The sequence below is a fragment of the Lates calcarifer genome, linkage group LG10, assembly GCF_001640805.2.
Source record: "Lates calcarifer isolate ASB-BC8 linkage group LG10, TLL_Latcal_v3, whole genome shotgun sequence".
Classification (NCBI taxonomy): domain Eukaryota; kingdom Metazoa; phylum Chordata; class Actinopteri; family Centropomidae; genus Lates; species Lates calcarifer.
In genome coordinates, this window is record NC_066842.1 from 11403909 (window position 1) to 11417398 (window position 13490).

At 39.5% G+C, this 13490-nt stretch overlaps 3 protein-coding genes across 5 annotated transcripts; 2 read left to right on the forward strand and 1 right to left on the reverse strand.

The window, feature by feature from the left end:
• The first annotated feature begins 145 nt into the window (after positions 1-145).
• Positions 146-2333, forward strand: snapc5 (small nuclear RNA activating complex, polypeptide 5). Its single transcript, XM_018681341.2, has 4 exons — positions 146-308; positions 801-928; positions 1025-1105; positions 1678-2333. Exons 2-4 carry the CDS (start codon positions 839-841, stop codon positions 1870-1872), a joined length of 366 nt encoding a protein of 121 aa, XP_018536857.1. The 5' UTR covers positions 146-308; positions 801-838; the 3' UTR covers positions 1873-2333.
• A 1943-nt stretch (positions 2334-4276) lies between these two features.
• On the forward strand, positions 4277-8583 carry lctlb (lactase-like b). 3 transcript variants are annotated; one of them, XM_018681295.2, is made up of 13 exons: positions 4277-4426; positions 4559-4719; positions 4824-4911; positions 5025-5134; positions 5226-5354; positions 5475-5570; positions 5665-5719; positions 5820-5981; positions 6067-6344; positions 6491-6617; positions 6747-6946; positions 7139-7202; positions 8313-8583. In XM_018681295.2, the coding sequence occupies exons 1-13, from the start codon at positions 4300-4302 to the stop codon at positions 8426-8428; spliced, it is 1713 nt and encodes a 570-aa protein (XP_018536811.1). In that variant the 5' UTR covers positions 4277-4299; the 3' UTR covers positions 8429-8583. The 3 variants fall into 3 exon arrangements, with proteins under 3 accessions (XP_018536811.1, XP_050929304.1, XP_050929305.1); XM_051073347.1 differs by lacking the exons at positions 4277-4426; positions 4559-4719; positions 4824-4911; ... (1 more) ...; positions 6747-6946; positions 7139-7202 and having other exon boundaries at positions 5242-5354; XM_051073348.1 differs by lacking the exons at positions 4277-4426; positions 4559-4719; positions 4824-4911; ... (2 more) ...; positions 6747-6946; positions 7139-7202 and having other exon boundaries at positions 5242-5354.
• A 163-nt stretch (positions 8584-8746) lies between these two features.
• zwilch (zwilch kinetochore protein) lies at positions 8747-13479 on the reverse strand. The gene is made up of 18 exons (XM_018681273.2): positions 13277-13479; positions 13093-13135; positions 12784-12876; positions 12300-12436; positions 11981-12171; positions 11794-11873; positions 11564-11719; positions 11299-11370; positions 11116-11209; positions 10974-11026; positions 10775-10877; positions 10605-10684; positions 10350-10506; positions 10195-10223; positions 9973-10109; positions 9771-9866; positions 9171-9286; positions 8747-9075 (listed from the first exon to the last, which is right to left on the reverse strand). The coding sequence occupies exons 1-18, from the start codon at positions 13324-13326 to the stop codon at positions 8987-8989; spliced, it is 1776 nt and encodes a 591-aa protein (XP_018536789.1). The 5' UTR covers positions 13327-13479; the 3' UTR covers positions 8747-8986.
• Positions 13480-13490: the final 11 nt, after the last annotated feature.

Here is a 13490-nt window from a genome sequence, read left to right on the forward strand (position 1 = left end):
ATAGACATATAGATGTTTGTAGTCACTGAAGTCGAGTCAGTGTAGATGGTACACCTCCCAGTCCTACTTCACACATCGTTCAATCCCGTGAACAAATTAAAATATTAACATTCCGACAGCATTTGAAGGTACACTAATCCCCGGATATGACCGCATAAACGCAGGAACTAAACTTTAGCTTGTAGCAGCAATTGTAGCATAATAGCTAAGTTGTCATAGTCCAAAGTAACAGCTGTCAGAAGCACCTTATCGTGTATCTACCGCTTTCGACGTTCATATGGAGCTGTAGGCAGGATTTATAAACAGAGGTAACAGTCTCAAACCGGATTTCACTCTGGCATATGTGGAAATAAACTCATTGTCGAGTACCGCTATTCAGCCCAGTTGTTTTTTTTTCCTGTAGCAGCTAGCTAGTAGTAACAACACAGTCTGTTTAAGATGTTTTTAAACTGAGGAAATACTGCTGTGAAATTCTGTAACTAAATAAGAAAAATTCACTTCTACATTGTTATTTACATTGCTTGACAGTGGCTTGTAGGCGACAACACATTTGGTCCGTTGTCATATTACTAAATGACATAATAAATAGATAGGACAAGAACAAAGGATGAAATCTTCCATACAATTTTGATTAGCGTACTTATTAGACTTTTAAATAGTAAAGATGCTTGCTGTCCAGCATGAGTTTTAAGGCTGGCGTGTGTGGCATACCCATCCACCTTGTCATCAGTATAATTTAAAGAGAAACAAAAGTTAGGCATAACACCGTATCTCTGAGTACTGATGTCTTCTTTTTTCAGTGCTGAGGAATGGTCTGACTGCAGCAGCACCAGTAAAGATGCATAGCCGTCTGCAGGAGCTGAAGAAGGAAGAGGAGACTCTCCTTAAAATCAAAGTGATGCTGCAAGATCAACTGAACCGTTTGAAGGTGAGTGACAGTTCAGAATAGGGAGCATGTTAGTGTTTGCATAAATATTTGTATTGATATGTGGTTTATATATTCTGTGTTCACTTTGTGTTTCAGTTTGAGGAAGGGGCCTTGAAATCTATCATTAATGCTCAAACAGAAGAAGGAGCATCTCAACGCCTATCCCCAGAAACTGAGGTAAATGACTGAACCAGAGAGAATATCAGGAGACAACCCTGCTAAATGCTGATATCACAGTTTGTTTGTTGAACAATTCAAACTTAAGTTGGTTTTTTCTTTTGCTCACTTAAAGAGTGATATTAAAGGTTTTACTCTCTCTTGTCTAGGCAGTTGAGCATATTTTCCCTCATAATCAGAATGCCTTTCTGCTGCTAGTGCATCATAAATTAGAATTTCTTTAAATATAAACTAAAAGACATGATCATGATTTAACTACACAAGGCACAATCAGATTATTCATGAGAAGTTTAAATGTGCACAGTCAAAAATTGCTGCCGTAAGAGTCATATAGGTGTTTATTGTTTTTAGAAAAACATTAACAACACGTCACAGAGATCATTTTGTGTCTCTGCCTATAAAACCTATAAAAGCTTTCAAAATAATGTAGGAGAGTTAACTATGGAAATCAGCTGCATACTAATATTTTATGAAGGCGTACACCTGTCCTCATAAGTGTGTTTGGGCTTATTAAGATTTGATTTGAAAGTGTTCAACAGATACATGTTTATTATTTATTTTCTTTGTTTCAGGTCCATATTAACCTTGATGATGAGAGCGAGATCAATCAAACCAAACTGCTACTGAATGCTGCTGGAGATTATGATATGGAGGAGGAGGAGGAAGAAGATGATGATGAGGAGGAGGAAGATGAAGAGGATGATGAAGAAGATGACAATGATCTTGGATTTGTGCCTGAGGAGGATGAGGATGATGATGATTACTGAGATTCTCAGTGTTTCATGGGCCTTCTGCATTTGCACCACTGAGGAAGAACCATGTGTAAACGGACAGCTGGTTATTTGTTCACCTGTTTTGTACTATCACTTATGAAGTTTAATTTATTTGGATGGAGTGAATAACAGTTACAGTGTAATGATGTGTGGTGCTAACAGTATCCTCTCCTTTGCCTGATTAAGGCATGTCATCAGGACTTCAAACTATGTTAGAATTCATGTGTCAAACTTTGTGAGAAACATCTCACTCAATGCAGTAAAACAGTGTTATTAGGTGCTTATAGCTTACTAGATATATTGTGCATTCTGAACATAAGAAACTGAGCAGCAATTCACTTGAGAATCAGATGTTGAGATGTGGCTGTTAGCATGGATATGTATGGCTGGGCCATATAAGAATATAGTGTGTATACACTATTGTAAGCACAAAATAAAATGTTTTGCATAAGGTTCACCTGACTGATTTTAAAAATCAACAATGTGTGGATAAAGAGATACCCTCCAAGGAAGGTATATATAAATAAACTGAGGATGACAAAGGAGTTCAAAAGTATGGAACAGTTAAAAAAAGAAAAAAAACTAAAGAACCATATGAAATATGTGGAGCAACATTAAGATACTGTGCTGATGAACTGAGAGATGTATTTCAGAGAATATTCCAGCTCCTCCTAGACTCTTGGCTTGTTCCTCATCTTTGAAATAATTCCAACATTATTGTAGATGATCAGTAAATCTAAAACCTTAGATGACTTGCAGCCTACAGCATTTATATCCCTAGTAATGAAAAAGACTGGAGAAAATTGTTAAATCAGAAATTGTGAATGTAACTGGACCGGTTCTTGATCTCCAGGAATTTGCATATAAGCCTGGGAGAGGTGTTTATAATGCAAAGTCATTCATTTTAGTTCTGTACATAAACACAATGTGCAGGGTTACTTTTTCTTGACTTCTCATCAGCCATTAATATAATGCAGCCTCACGTATTTGTCAAAAAAGATCATTTCATTTTCTCACTAACAGACCTTGGGCAGTAGTTGTAAAGCAAGCATCTGAATTAATTTGTTCTTCAGTAATGGAGGTACAAATTGTTTTGCACCAACACGCTCCCCAGTAATGTTTTTCAGATGTAATGAGTGTTTACAGGCAATAAGTTTTCAGTCTCATTCTCAGATACTCAGTTAAGGTAATACCTATGTTAAATTGTCCTAACCTGACCCAGGCGAATGGGTAGTGCAGTGCAAACACTTTCCACTCGCAAACCATTCAGCATTTTCTAAACATCTAAAACAATACAGTGAGCCCTCACAATAAGGCCAGCTTTCACACTGACAGCAGGGACAGCTCTGGAGAAGGGTGGTGCTCCAACAGCCAACAGATACAATAGAAACTGCACCAATAGATATATACAGCTTTCTACATGGTCTGATGTTCCAGGAGAACACCCAGGGACTCAGCACACACCTGCTGCAAATGAGTTCATCATAAGGTACACAGGTAGTTAGTTAGTTTGACATCTTATTATACATTTGCCATTTGTGAATCCTATTTTAGGCAGCGATGGTTTTGGATTTGTGATTTTAAAAATATGTTTGCACGAGGAGTACTGAAACAAAAATGCAAAACTAAATTATGTTAGACTTCAATTAGTATTCACAGTTTTAGATATTTGTTGTTATATGTCTAAGATTTTACCATATTTGTGATTTAAAACTCTTAAATTGTCATAGTGTGTGGTCTTCAGTTTTGCATTATATGATAAATCCTATGCATCACAACCTTTTCAGGCTTATTAGACTGCAAGACTGAAATGTAATTGACACCTGGACACCTAAAATGGAAATTACATTTTCTGAGAGTTGTGAGCATTCAGATCTGGAAATTAACCACGACAATGCAATAAACAGCATGAATTTCCTTGTAACCGTCAAATAATGGGGTTATGAAGTATTCAGTTTCAGTCTATTTGTGTGCAAAGGTTCATCCATCGTCATGTGATTGTGCACCGTAAATATATCATCCTCTCTAACATCAACTTTGCTTACAGAGGTGAAACCATAGTTTCTATGGGATCTGTCTGCCTCAGCAAGATGAGCCCACACTCCATTGAGTTTGAATAGGGGTATTTGGCTCTGCATTAGGGACGTGGGACCCCCGCAGTGCATCACATTGGATGCTTCCAGAGTGTTTATTGTGATTATATATAAGTTTTTTTCTGGTACTAATTTAGACAATTTTCAGAAAAGAGGGATGTAAGCATGTGTGTGTTTGTGTTCTAGAAACAACAACATGTTTGCCTCAGATCAAGCTTATTATTAAGTGGCTATGTGTTGATGCTCAGTGGCTCTTGTCTGTGCGCAGACGTCAGTGAGGGACTGGAGAAGAACCAGACAGTGACTGTGCTGCAGGTTCAGGAGTACCATGCTGCCCCGCTGTGCATTCAGTGTGTGCCATGTGCTTGTGTTGGTGCTGTGTCTGTCTGCGGCTGAGGACTTCGACTGGACAAAGAACAACCACGGCTCCTTCTATTATGGCACTTTTCCAGCTGGTACATACAACTTGTTCTTTTCTGCGGTGAAGTAGATGCAGCACATTTTCATTATTTAGTAAAGTGGTGATATTATTCCTCTTAAGAGCTGCTGCAGAGTTGAATGGTTGTTGTCAATGTTGTATTTATCAGGATTTTCATGGGGTGCCGGCAGTTCAGCCTATCAAACAGAAGGCGCCTGGGACAAAGATGGAAAAGGACTGAGCATCTGGGACGTGTTCAGTCATAAGAAAGGCAAAATCCAACAAAACGAAACTGGGGATTCGTCCTGTGAGGGCTACTACAAAGTCAAGGTGGGGTGATCAAATGTGGTGCGTCTGAGACATGTGGAGAGAACAGAAGGGCTCAAAAGGAAATCTAAATATTTAACTCCATTGTGTCTGTGTGTGTTGCACAGGATGATGTTTCTTTGATGAAGGAGCTGAAGCTTAACCACTATCGTTTCTCCATCTCCTGGCCTAGACTCATCCCCACTGGCATAAAGTGTAAGCTGACTGAAGCCTCTTTGAAACATGACTGATGCACACACACACACATATGATTCTATCTGCTAATTCCTAAATCTGAACCATTATCTACACTCTATCATTATTTGCAGCTGACCATATAAATGAAAAGGGAATACAGTACTATGATGAACTCATTGACCATCTGCTAGAGAACAAGATCACTCCCATTGTCACTCTGTATCACTGGGATCTTCCCCAGGTTGGCATGAAATAAACTCATGATCTCAAACTTTAACCACAGTATTCTTGTATTACAGTTACTGTGGTAAATTAACTCTCTGCTTTTTTAGGTCTTACAAGAAAAATATGGCGGATGGCAGAATATAAGCATGGTCAACTATTTCAATGACTACGCTAACCTGTGCTTTGAAAAATTTGGTAATCGAGTCAAGTACTGGATCACTTTCAACAATCCATGGGTAGGTTCAAAATACCCCACCATGTGAATATGCATTTTTGTTATCATAGAACTCATGTAAAAATGTGTCTACTTGCCTCTGAACACACCACTATTGCACTAATACTCTTCTCAACCACAGTCTGTAGCAGTTGAAGGCTATGAGACAGGCGAGCACGCTCCTGGACTGAAGATGAGAGGAACAGGGGCATACAGAGCTGCCCACCACATAATCAAGGTATGGAAATAACATGGTATGGGAAACATATACAAATTAACACTTTTGCAGCCCATGACCACTTTTAACTGAGATATAAAAATTCTTTTTGTAGGCACATGCTAAAGTCTGGCACACTTATGATACACAGTGGAGGGCAAAACAAAAAGGTAAACGAGATGACAGATTTGAAAGTAACACACTGATTTAATTCAGTACTCAAACAGTACTGTTTGCCTGAGTGTGGAGAGCTGCTGTTCACATCTGCAGGTCTGGTTGGCATCTCTCTGTCTGGGGATTGGGGAGAGCCAGTGGACATCAGCAACCAGAAAGACATTGAAGCAGCTGAGAGATATGTCCAGTTCTACCTGGGCTGGTTTGCCACACCCATCTTTCATGGAGACTACCCTCAAGTAATGAAGGACTTCATTGGTGAGTTAAACTGTGAGCAGTTAATCTTGAAGTAATGTAAGTCTCCGTGGAGTGAACTAATCACTGCTTGTGATTGTGTATGCAGGAAGGAAAAGTGTGCAGCAGGGCCTCGGGACATCTCGACTTCCCACGTTTTCCCCCCAAGAGAAGAGCTACATCAAGGGGACCTGTGACTTCCTCGGCATCGGCCATTTCACCACCCGCTACATCACCCAAAAGAACTACCCGTCAGGCCGCAGTAGCAGCAGCTACTTCACCGACCGTGACTTGGCTGAGCTGGTCGACCCACGATGGCCTGACCCCGGGTCGGAGTGGCTCTACTCTGTGCCATGGGGTTTCAGACGTCTCCTCAATTTTGTCAAGGTGACTCCTGGTGTACGGTGTACACAGTAAAGGCTGCACAGCAGGATTGTCGACATGTGTTCTGTACCTGAAATGATACCTGAAACCATAGTTAAATTACATAAATGTAACTTACCATGCATTGTTTTGATTTGTTCCCTATGTAGACTCAGTATGGAAACCCAATGATTTATGTGACGGAGAATGGAGTCTCTGAGAAGATGTTATGCACAGAGCTGTGTGACGACTGGAGGATACAGTATTATAAAGACTACATCAATGAGATGCTAAAAGGTGAATGAGCTCATACATACTGTACAAAAAAAATTAAAACAAAGTGTAACCCATGGTCTGGTTATTGGGAGCAAATCAATTTAAAGTCTAATCCAACCTTTGTGGTCACCTCACCCTCTGTTCCCTTAGCAATCAAAGATGGAGTCAACGTGAAGGGCTACACTGCATGGTCCCTGCTGGACAAGTTTGAGTGGGACGAAGGCTTCTCCGAGAGGTTTGGCTTGTACTACGTGGACTTCAGGAATAAAAACAAGCCTCGCTACCCCAAAGCTTCGGTTCAGTTTTATAAACGCATCGTCAGCTCCAATGGATTTCCCAATCAGAGAGAGGTAAGAGAGACTGGGGCGGGTGCTGCAAAGACCTGCGTCCAATCCTTCTCCTTCTGGAGGATTTTCACTCATAACATTCCAGATACAGTAAAGCTCATTTCCTCTGAAGTAAAGCGATTTATATTAGCTGGTTAACAATATACCATGTCACAAAAATAAGATGATGTGTAATTGTGCTGTAAACCCTCACAGGTTGAGAACTGGAGGAGGAAGGCAGTTGAGACCTGTTCTTCCAGCAACCAGCTCCTAGCAGCAGGTCAGTTCATCTCAAACGTCCTTGACTTTGTTTATCAGTGATCAGAGGTGAACTGCTGAGCTGGGGTAAACAAATAAAGATTCTGCCCTAAATATCAAAGAGAATGCAATAAATCTATAATTAGAATTTGACGCAAATATGTGTCGCTGTTCTTAAAACACCTCAGATAACACATGAACAAATTATTAGCTAAATAAGAATGCTGGAAATACCAAACATAAGTAACCACAGAATATCTGAGATATCTTCTTTGTTTGCCCCTCCAGCTAGAAGAAAATCCAAGGAACATGCAGAAATGCCAAAGGTTTGGCCAGTGCATGATGAAGTTTAGAACTTTATGGTATATGTCTTCTATTAATATAATTTCTTTTGTTGTTGCTTTGTGATTGTGTGGTTTTGATTATGACTAACAGAGTTATATCTCTGCAGTTTAACACCAAAACATGCCTTTACAACAAGCTTGTGCTCCTCATGTGTAGTGTGCAACCACTTCTTCATTTATCTGAAGTTTTACCAGTGTGCTTAAATCTAATTTTTGATTTCACAGCAGCTTTGACAAACACTCAGTGAACATAAAGCTTATCAGTGGACTTATGCCCGCGGGGTATTTCATAAAGCAGAGCTGTACATTTAACCAGATAACATAATACCAGGGAGTCTGTGATGTACCTGAATTTAATTTAGAAAACAAAACTTCAATATGAGGTTTCACGATTCAGTCATGATTGCAGATGAGTGATAATAATAAAGATTAAGAAGTTTAAAGTTTTATCTGGCTGTGGTACTAATGCTGCTTTCTGAAATATTCCCTAAGTAACTGCATGCAGTTCTCAAAGGGTTAAAGTGCTGTTAATCAACTCTGAGTCATTTCTCTTTTTTTATTAGAGGAACAGCGGAGTACTGCTGCCAATATTCTAAGACTTATACATGGTAAGGAATCACTCGTGCTCACTATAAATCAGATGAAAAATTTGATTTGATTTGGGGGAAAAATATTAACCCTTTGAGTGCTGTGCTTGAGCATCATTACTCGCTTTCATAAGCAGTGTCTGAATGGTCTGATAATGCTTGTGAGTTGTGAATATGTGTATATGTGTGTGTGCTTTGCAGACCCTTTGACCAGCCACATGGAGATGGTAACTGAGATCGTTGTTCCCACTGTGTGCACGCTCTCTATTTTGCTCAGTGCCATCTTCCTAATGTTCCTGCTGCGGAGGAGAAACTAGAAAGTGTGCACGTTTACAATGACATCAACGCACATAAACACACAAACACTCATATTGTAAGTGCATACTTTCATCATTGATGGATCATGTGTGAACATAAATTACTGACTTCATTAATTTGACGTGTATACAGTGTTTGCTGTAAAACCATCAGTTTAGCCTGTAATAATGAATTTAGCACCAGACACTCAAACAGTGTGAATAGCCCTGAAACAAGTTGGATTTTCTTATTAAAACGTTGCTGTGGAATATTACCATTGCAAACAGCCCTTGTGATCTACTGTTTTTATTTAGTTAAAGTTGGGAGCCTCTTCAACATCTCTTTCAACAGCTTTATTGTACAGAAAAAATACAGCAAATATAATCAAGAAATGGTTAGAAATCACTGAAGAGAAATACAGTATATTAGCAGGAAGTCCTATAGCACTGTAGGTTTTGTGACGCAGTATAAGTCCGTCTGACTAGTTCTTCTGGTATTTCAAAACATGTTAATTCCTAATGAGAATATAAAATATGAAAATAAACACCTCCTTTGTTGTTCAGTTGTGCTGTGTAAATTCATGCAAAGCTGACAAGACTGCAGCACACCATGGTGGAGAAGAAGGCGGGATCCTCACTGTCCCCATTCACTGTTTCATTTGGGTAATCTAAAGACAGAGCAACAACAAAATAAAGTTATCTGTGCTTTTTTTAAATTGCAAATGATATGACAGGCATATTTGGTGACGTGCATGAAGATCACCTGTTTCAAAGATGACATGATCAACCAGAGGTCTGTCACTGAGCTGTAAGGATGTCCTGACCTCGCGAGGACCGTGGCCACTGCACAGCTCAGCTCCCCACAAAACTGGGTGCTCTCTGTGGAACATTAGGGGCGAACAAACAGCCCGTGTTAACATTTTGTAGTTGGCTCTAAAATGCATATTAAGTGATGGCAAGAAGGCAGCTCTAAATACTGTTGTGAATCCATAAAAAAGCCCCACTAAGGATACTGTAGGTTTGAATCACTAATGCCGTATTTGGATGCAGACAGAGACATGCGGCCACATTAGAAAGCAGGGTGAAAGCAGATGTGCTCCTGACTGAGGAAAGCACGAGCACACCTGAATACTGTGGACTTGCTTCTGAATAATGAAGAGTGGCTGTAATTTAAAACCAAACTTGAGTGGGGGGGATTAAAACCCAAACACACAGGTCCTACCCTCTGTTTCACCTTTCTGAGACTTTTGTAGGTGAAACAAATTACTTGTTAAAATATGCACGAGAAGACAAATATCAGCTCCATCTACATTTTCTCTAGGCATAATGAAGCAGTTAATGAGCAAATGGTTGAATGTCTTACTTCTGGTAGAAATGGCTGATCAGGGCTGGTTTGATTTGGAGTTTGAACTCATGCTCCTCATCGTAGGGGTTTGTTTTGTAGTGCTGCAAACATGATCTACAAGAAAGGAAAATAAATATTCAATTCTATACCTTAATGTCACCAATAAAAACAAACCATTTTCACACTCATACATTAAAAGGAACAAGCCAACTTTATTTACTGTGTGAGAAGGAACAGCCGGTCGTAGGGCAAACCCAGGAATGTGCTGCAGGTCACGATTATTTCCAGCAGATGGTGCAGTTTTCTGAGTCGGATCACTTGCTCCTGTAGATCAGCCTCTGTGCTCAGGTAGTAACACTGTGGAGTAAAATACTCAAACTCAGTTAGTATGTTATTAGGAGTCATCTGAAAATAGTTTTCAGAACATTAGTCTTAAACTTACCAAGTGGTTTAGAGTTGTCAATTCTTCACCTGAGAAAACAATAAACAAACAATATGAACGACAGGAAAACTTGTGCTTACTGAATCAGATGCAGTGAAGTTAATCATTAGCGTAAAAAAAAAACAAAAAATGACACAGAGTAAGTTACAGTTTACCAATGAGGTAGTTGATGTAATCCTTTCTCATCTTGTCCAGACCCATCTCTAGCAGCATGTGGACAGGGGTGACACCTGTGAGAGATACATGATCGATCTGCTGGTGGTAGGACTGCAGGATGAGCTTGCTGAGGGAGCTGCTGCTGTCTCTGTGAATCTATGGGAAGCGGCACAAAGCAAAAAAAAGAAAAAAAGAAAAATTAATTCACACACAAAAACCTCTTCTCAGTTTTCAGAGGGTGCAACATTTCATACCCAGGGTTTGATGTCTCCGTATCTCAGAGCTTCGATGACCAATTTCAGACAGTCTCCAATGTCTTGATATGAAGTCACGCCTATGATGAAAAAAAAATGCAAGAAAATGTTTGTCACTACCAGATTAAGATTTTACATCAAATGAAACTTTGATAAAGAAAAGGACTCACTCTTTCTCATGCGAACCCACAACTGTTCCACAAAATCCAAGTCGCCTCGTTCCAAGAAAGAGTTGAAAATGGGAGTGTCTGTCTCAGATTTCGTCTTTGTGGTCTTTAAGAGGAGATAGGGAGAAAAGAAAAGATGAAGAAACTAGGAAGCTACCACAGGTGTTCTGAAATGAATGCATTAGCGAAAGGTCTCTCATACCTCAGTTGTTTTTGCAGCCTGATCCTGTAGTGCCTTTGCAGTGCTCTGAAGCTCTGAAAGAAGAAAAAAAAAGAAGTCTCTCCATTATCTGTTAAAAGTGCTAAATCATAGGAAAGGTGCATTTAGTAAACAGAACAGATACCCTCTAGGTAGGCCTTGGTGAGATTTACAGCTGACATGCTTTCCAAAGGTTCCATCCATTCAGTCTCACCAGTTCTTAAACCATCAGCAAGAGTCTGAAATAACAGGGATCTCATATATTTACCTGTGTATTTGTGTATTGATAGTCAGAGTCACTCATTTCAGATCACCACGGGACACAAACCTGAAGAAACTCCAGCTCTCTGTACATCTCAAACATTGGGCTTCTCATGTCTCCACTGGCAACTTTGATATTCTGCATGTGAACAAATGTAAGCACAACGAGAATCTTTGTGCAAAATGAGAAAGCTTCTGTTCTCTTGCTGAGTAACTGCAGTGATTACATCTCAAAATGTACTATTTCATGTGATTAAAAATTCACTTCAGACATATGAAAAGTATTTTATAGTAGAGCAATAATGTATTAAAAGTGGATAACTGCTGCTTACCAGTGTGGCTGTAGAAGACAAGGGGGGGGTCTCAAGGATGTTCTCCACATGACTCCATTTGAAATCCACTGTCACACTACTCTGTGACTCAATCATGGTGTTTTCAACAACAGTGGAGCCAAATAAGTTGAACCTGGCACTGCCTTTAATCACCATCTGGAAGCACGGACTGGTGTAAGTGAGGAAATATTCATTCACTGACTTACAAGAGAGGATGCACACTCACTCACCGTGGGTGGGTGACGCCTCTTTTTGTGCTCTTGTTTAAGCTCGTCTAAGGTCATGAGAGATGTTTTGTCCACTGTTGCACCTAGCAACATTCAAGTTGGAATAAAAGGAAATGTCAGAAACATCAAAATCACATGGAAGTTTCAAGGGTGGGTTATATGAAGTATGAAGCATTTGTTTAAGCTATACCTTTGCAGGTAACAGAATATAATTTTACACCAGAAACTTTGTTGCCCATGCAGACTGTTTCAGCCCCAAACCAGGTAGTTCTAGCGGGATCAGACATGTCACATCGCACCCACAGAGGGTGTAAGGCAGGGTTGTTGTCCACAGCAAATACATTAACATTTTGAGATAATGTGTACCAAGACAGCAACTGCCTATGAAAAAAGACAGAAAATAACACATTTTGATACATTAACTACAGTGTATTATCGACACAGGTTATAATATCCTACTGGCACTTGCTTCATTTGGATGAAAAGTCAAACTTCTTAGCACTGGTTACCTTGCTTTCATGATTGTGAGAGGCTGTGGTCCCAGTTCTGTTTGGAGTACATTGGCATCATCATCAGCAGCATCATCAGCAGAGCAGTTTGAATAGTCAGTTATTTGCTGATCGACAGGTTCGCTCATTTTTGGAACCTCGTGAAATTCAGAAATAAAAACATGCTTTAGTCAGAGGATAGAGGTTGTATGAAAAAATTTACAGTGTTACAATAGTTACAATGGCACATGGTCTGTAATACACAATAATGAGAACTGAATTTAAATTCAGGGCTAGTGGAATATACTGATCCTGTTTAAGCTATTAAACTTAATGTGCCCTGCCCCACACCAACATTAGTATGTCCTAAGCAACTGATGGTTTATAGATTTCTAAAATGCTAAATGATGTTAATATTGATTTATTCTACTCACATATTACACTATAATAGGACTTGCAGACACCCTGAATATGTTTAATGAGCAACAGCATTAACATAACTCACAGCTTTTTGACAGATGAAGACTGGCTGGTTGCCGCAGTACATGTTAACCACAGCAATTCTGTCTCCATTCATCTTTAGTATTTGGATGTCCTCCTGAAACCCAGCAGATACTGTGTCAGCATCAGGGCTGCAACTAAGTTTTTTTTTTTTTTTTTATCGATGAAACGTTGGATCAATAAAACGAAATAAAACAGTGAGAAATTCACTTCAATGTCCTCATGTACAAGTCAATCAAAACCCAAAAACATCCGATTAACTAAGATGTCAGCAAAAGCAGCTAATTCTCACATTCGATAAAAATGAAATTACCTCGTATGTATATGTATCGCTGCTTTCCTCATCTTGAAGAGATCTGGGGCGCAACACAACAGAAATTAACTTAGTGGTTTAGTGCGAATCATTTATTCTTTACCAAGTTTCCAGCATTAACTTCACGTTAACGTTAGCTAAAGAAGCTAGTAACACAAAATTAGTAACGTGATCAAGAACTCACCTTAGAATATTAAAAAACTCCTTGGCGCTAGATATCACCTTTGAGCCCATCGCAAAATTTTACAAGAGATCTCCTGTTACAGAAACAGGTTACGTTGACAAAACAGACAGAAGTAGTATACAGACTTTAACTTAGCCAGATTAAACTTTAGGCTGCTGCTGTTGATGTTTTGACAGTCGCGCGCTCACTCAAATGGTGACGTCATGAGGTCACA

Coding starts and splice junctions, on each gene's coding strand:
- snapc5 (XM_018681341.2), top strand. CDS start 839: ATGCATAGCCGTCTGCAGGAGCTGAAGAAGGAAGAGGAGACTCTCCTT. Junction 929..1,024: donor ATCAACTGAACCGTTTGAAG/GTGAGTGACAGT, acceptor TTTGTGTTTCAG/TTTGAGGAAGGGGCCTTGAA. Junction 1,106..1,677: donor GCCTATCCCCAGAAACTGAG/GTAAATGACTGA, acceptor TCTTTGTTTCAG/GTCCATATTAACCTTGATGA.
- lctlb (XM_018681295.2), top strand. CDS start 4,300: ATGCTGCCCCGCTGTGCATTCAGTGTGTGCCATGTGCTTGTGTTGGTG. Junction 4,720..4,823: donor AGGGCTACTACAAAGTCAAG/GTGGGGTGATCA, acceptor TGTGTTGCACAG/GATGATGTTTCTTTGATGAA. Junction 7,203..8,312: donor CAACCAGCTCCTAGCAGCAG/GTCAGTTCATCT, acceptor TGTGCTTTGCAG/ACCCTTTGACCAGCCACATG.
- zwilch (XM_018681273.2), bottom strand. CDS start 13,326: ATGGGCTCAAAGGTGATATCTAGCGCCAAGGAGTTTTTTAATATTCTA. Junction 10,224..10,349: donor TTACATCAACTACCTCATTG/GTAAACTGTAAC, acceptor TTGTTTTCTCAG/GTGAAGAATTGACAACTCTA. Junction 9,076..9,170: donor TCATGTCATCTTTGAAACAG/GTGATCTTCATG, acceptor CTCTGTCTTTAG/ATTACCCAAATGAAACAGTG.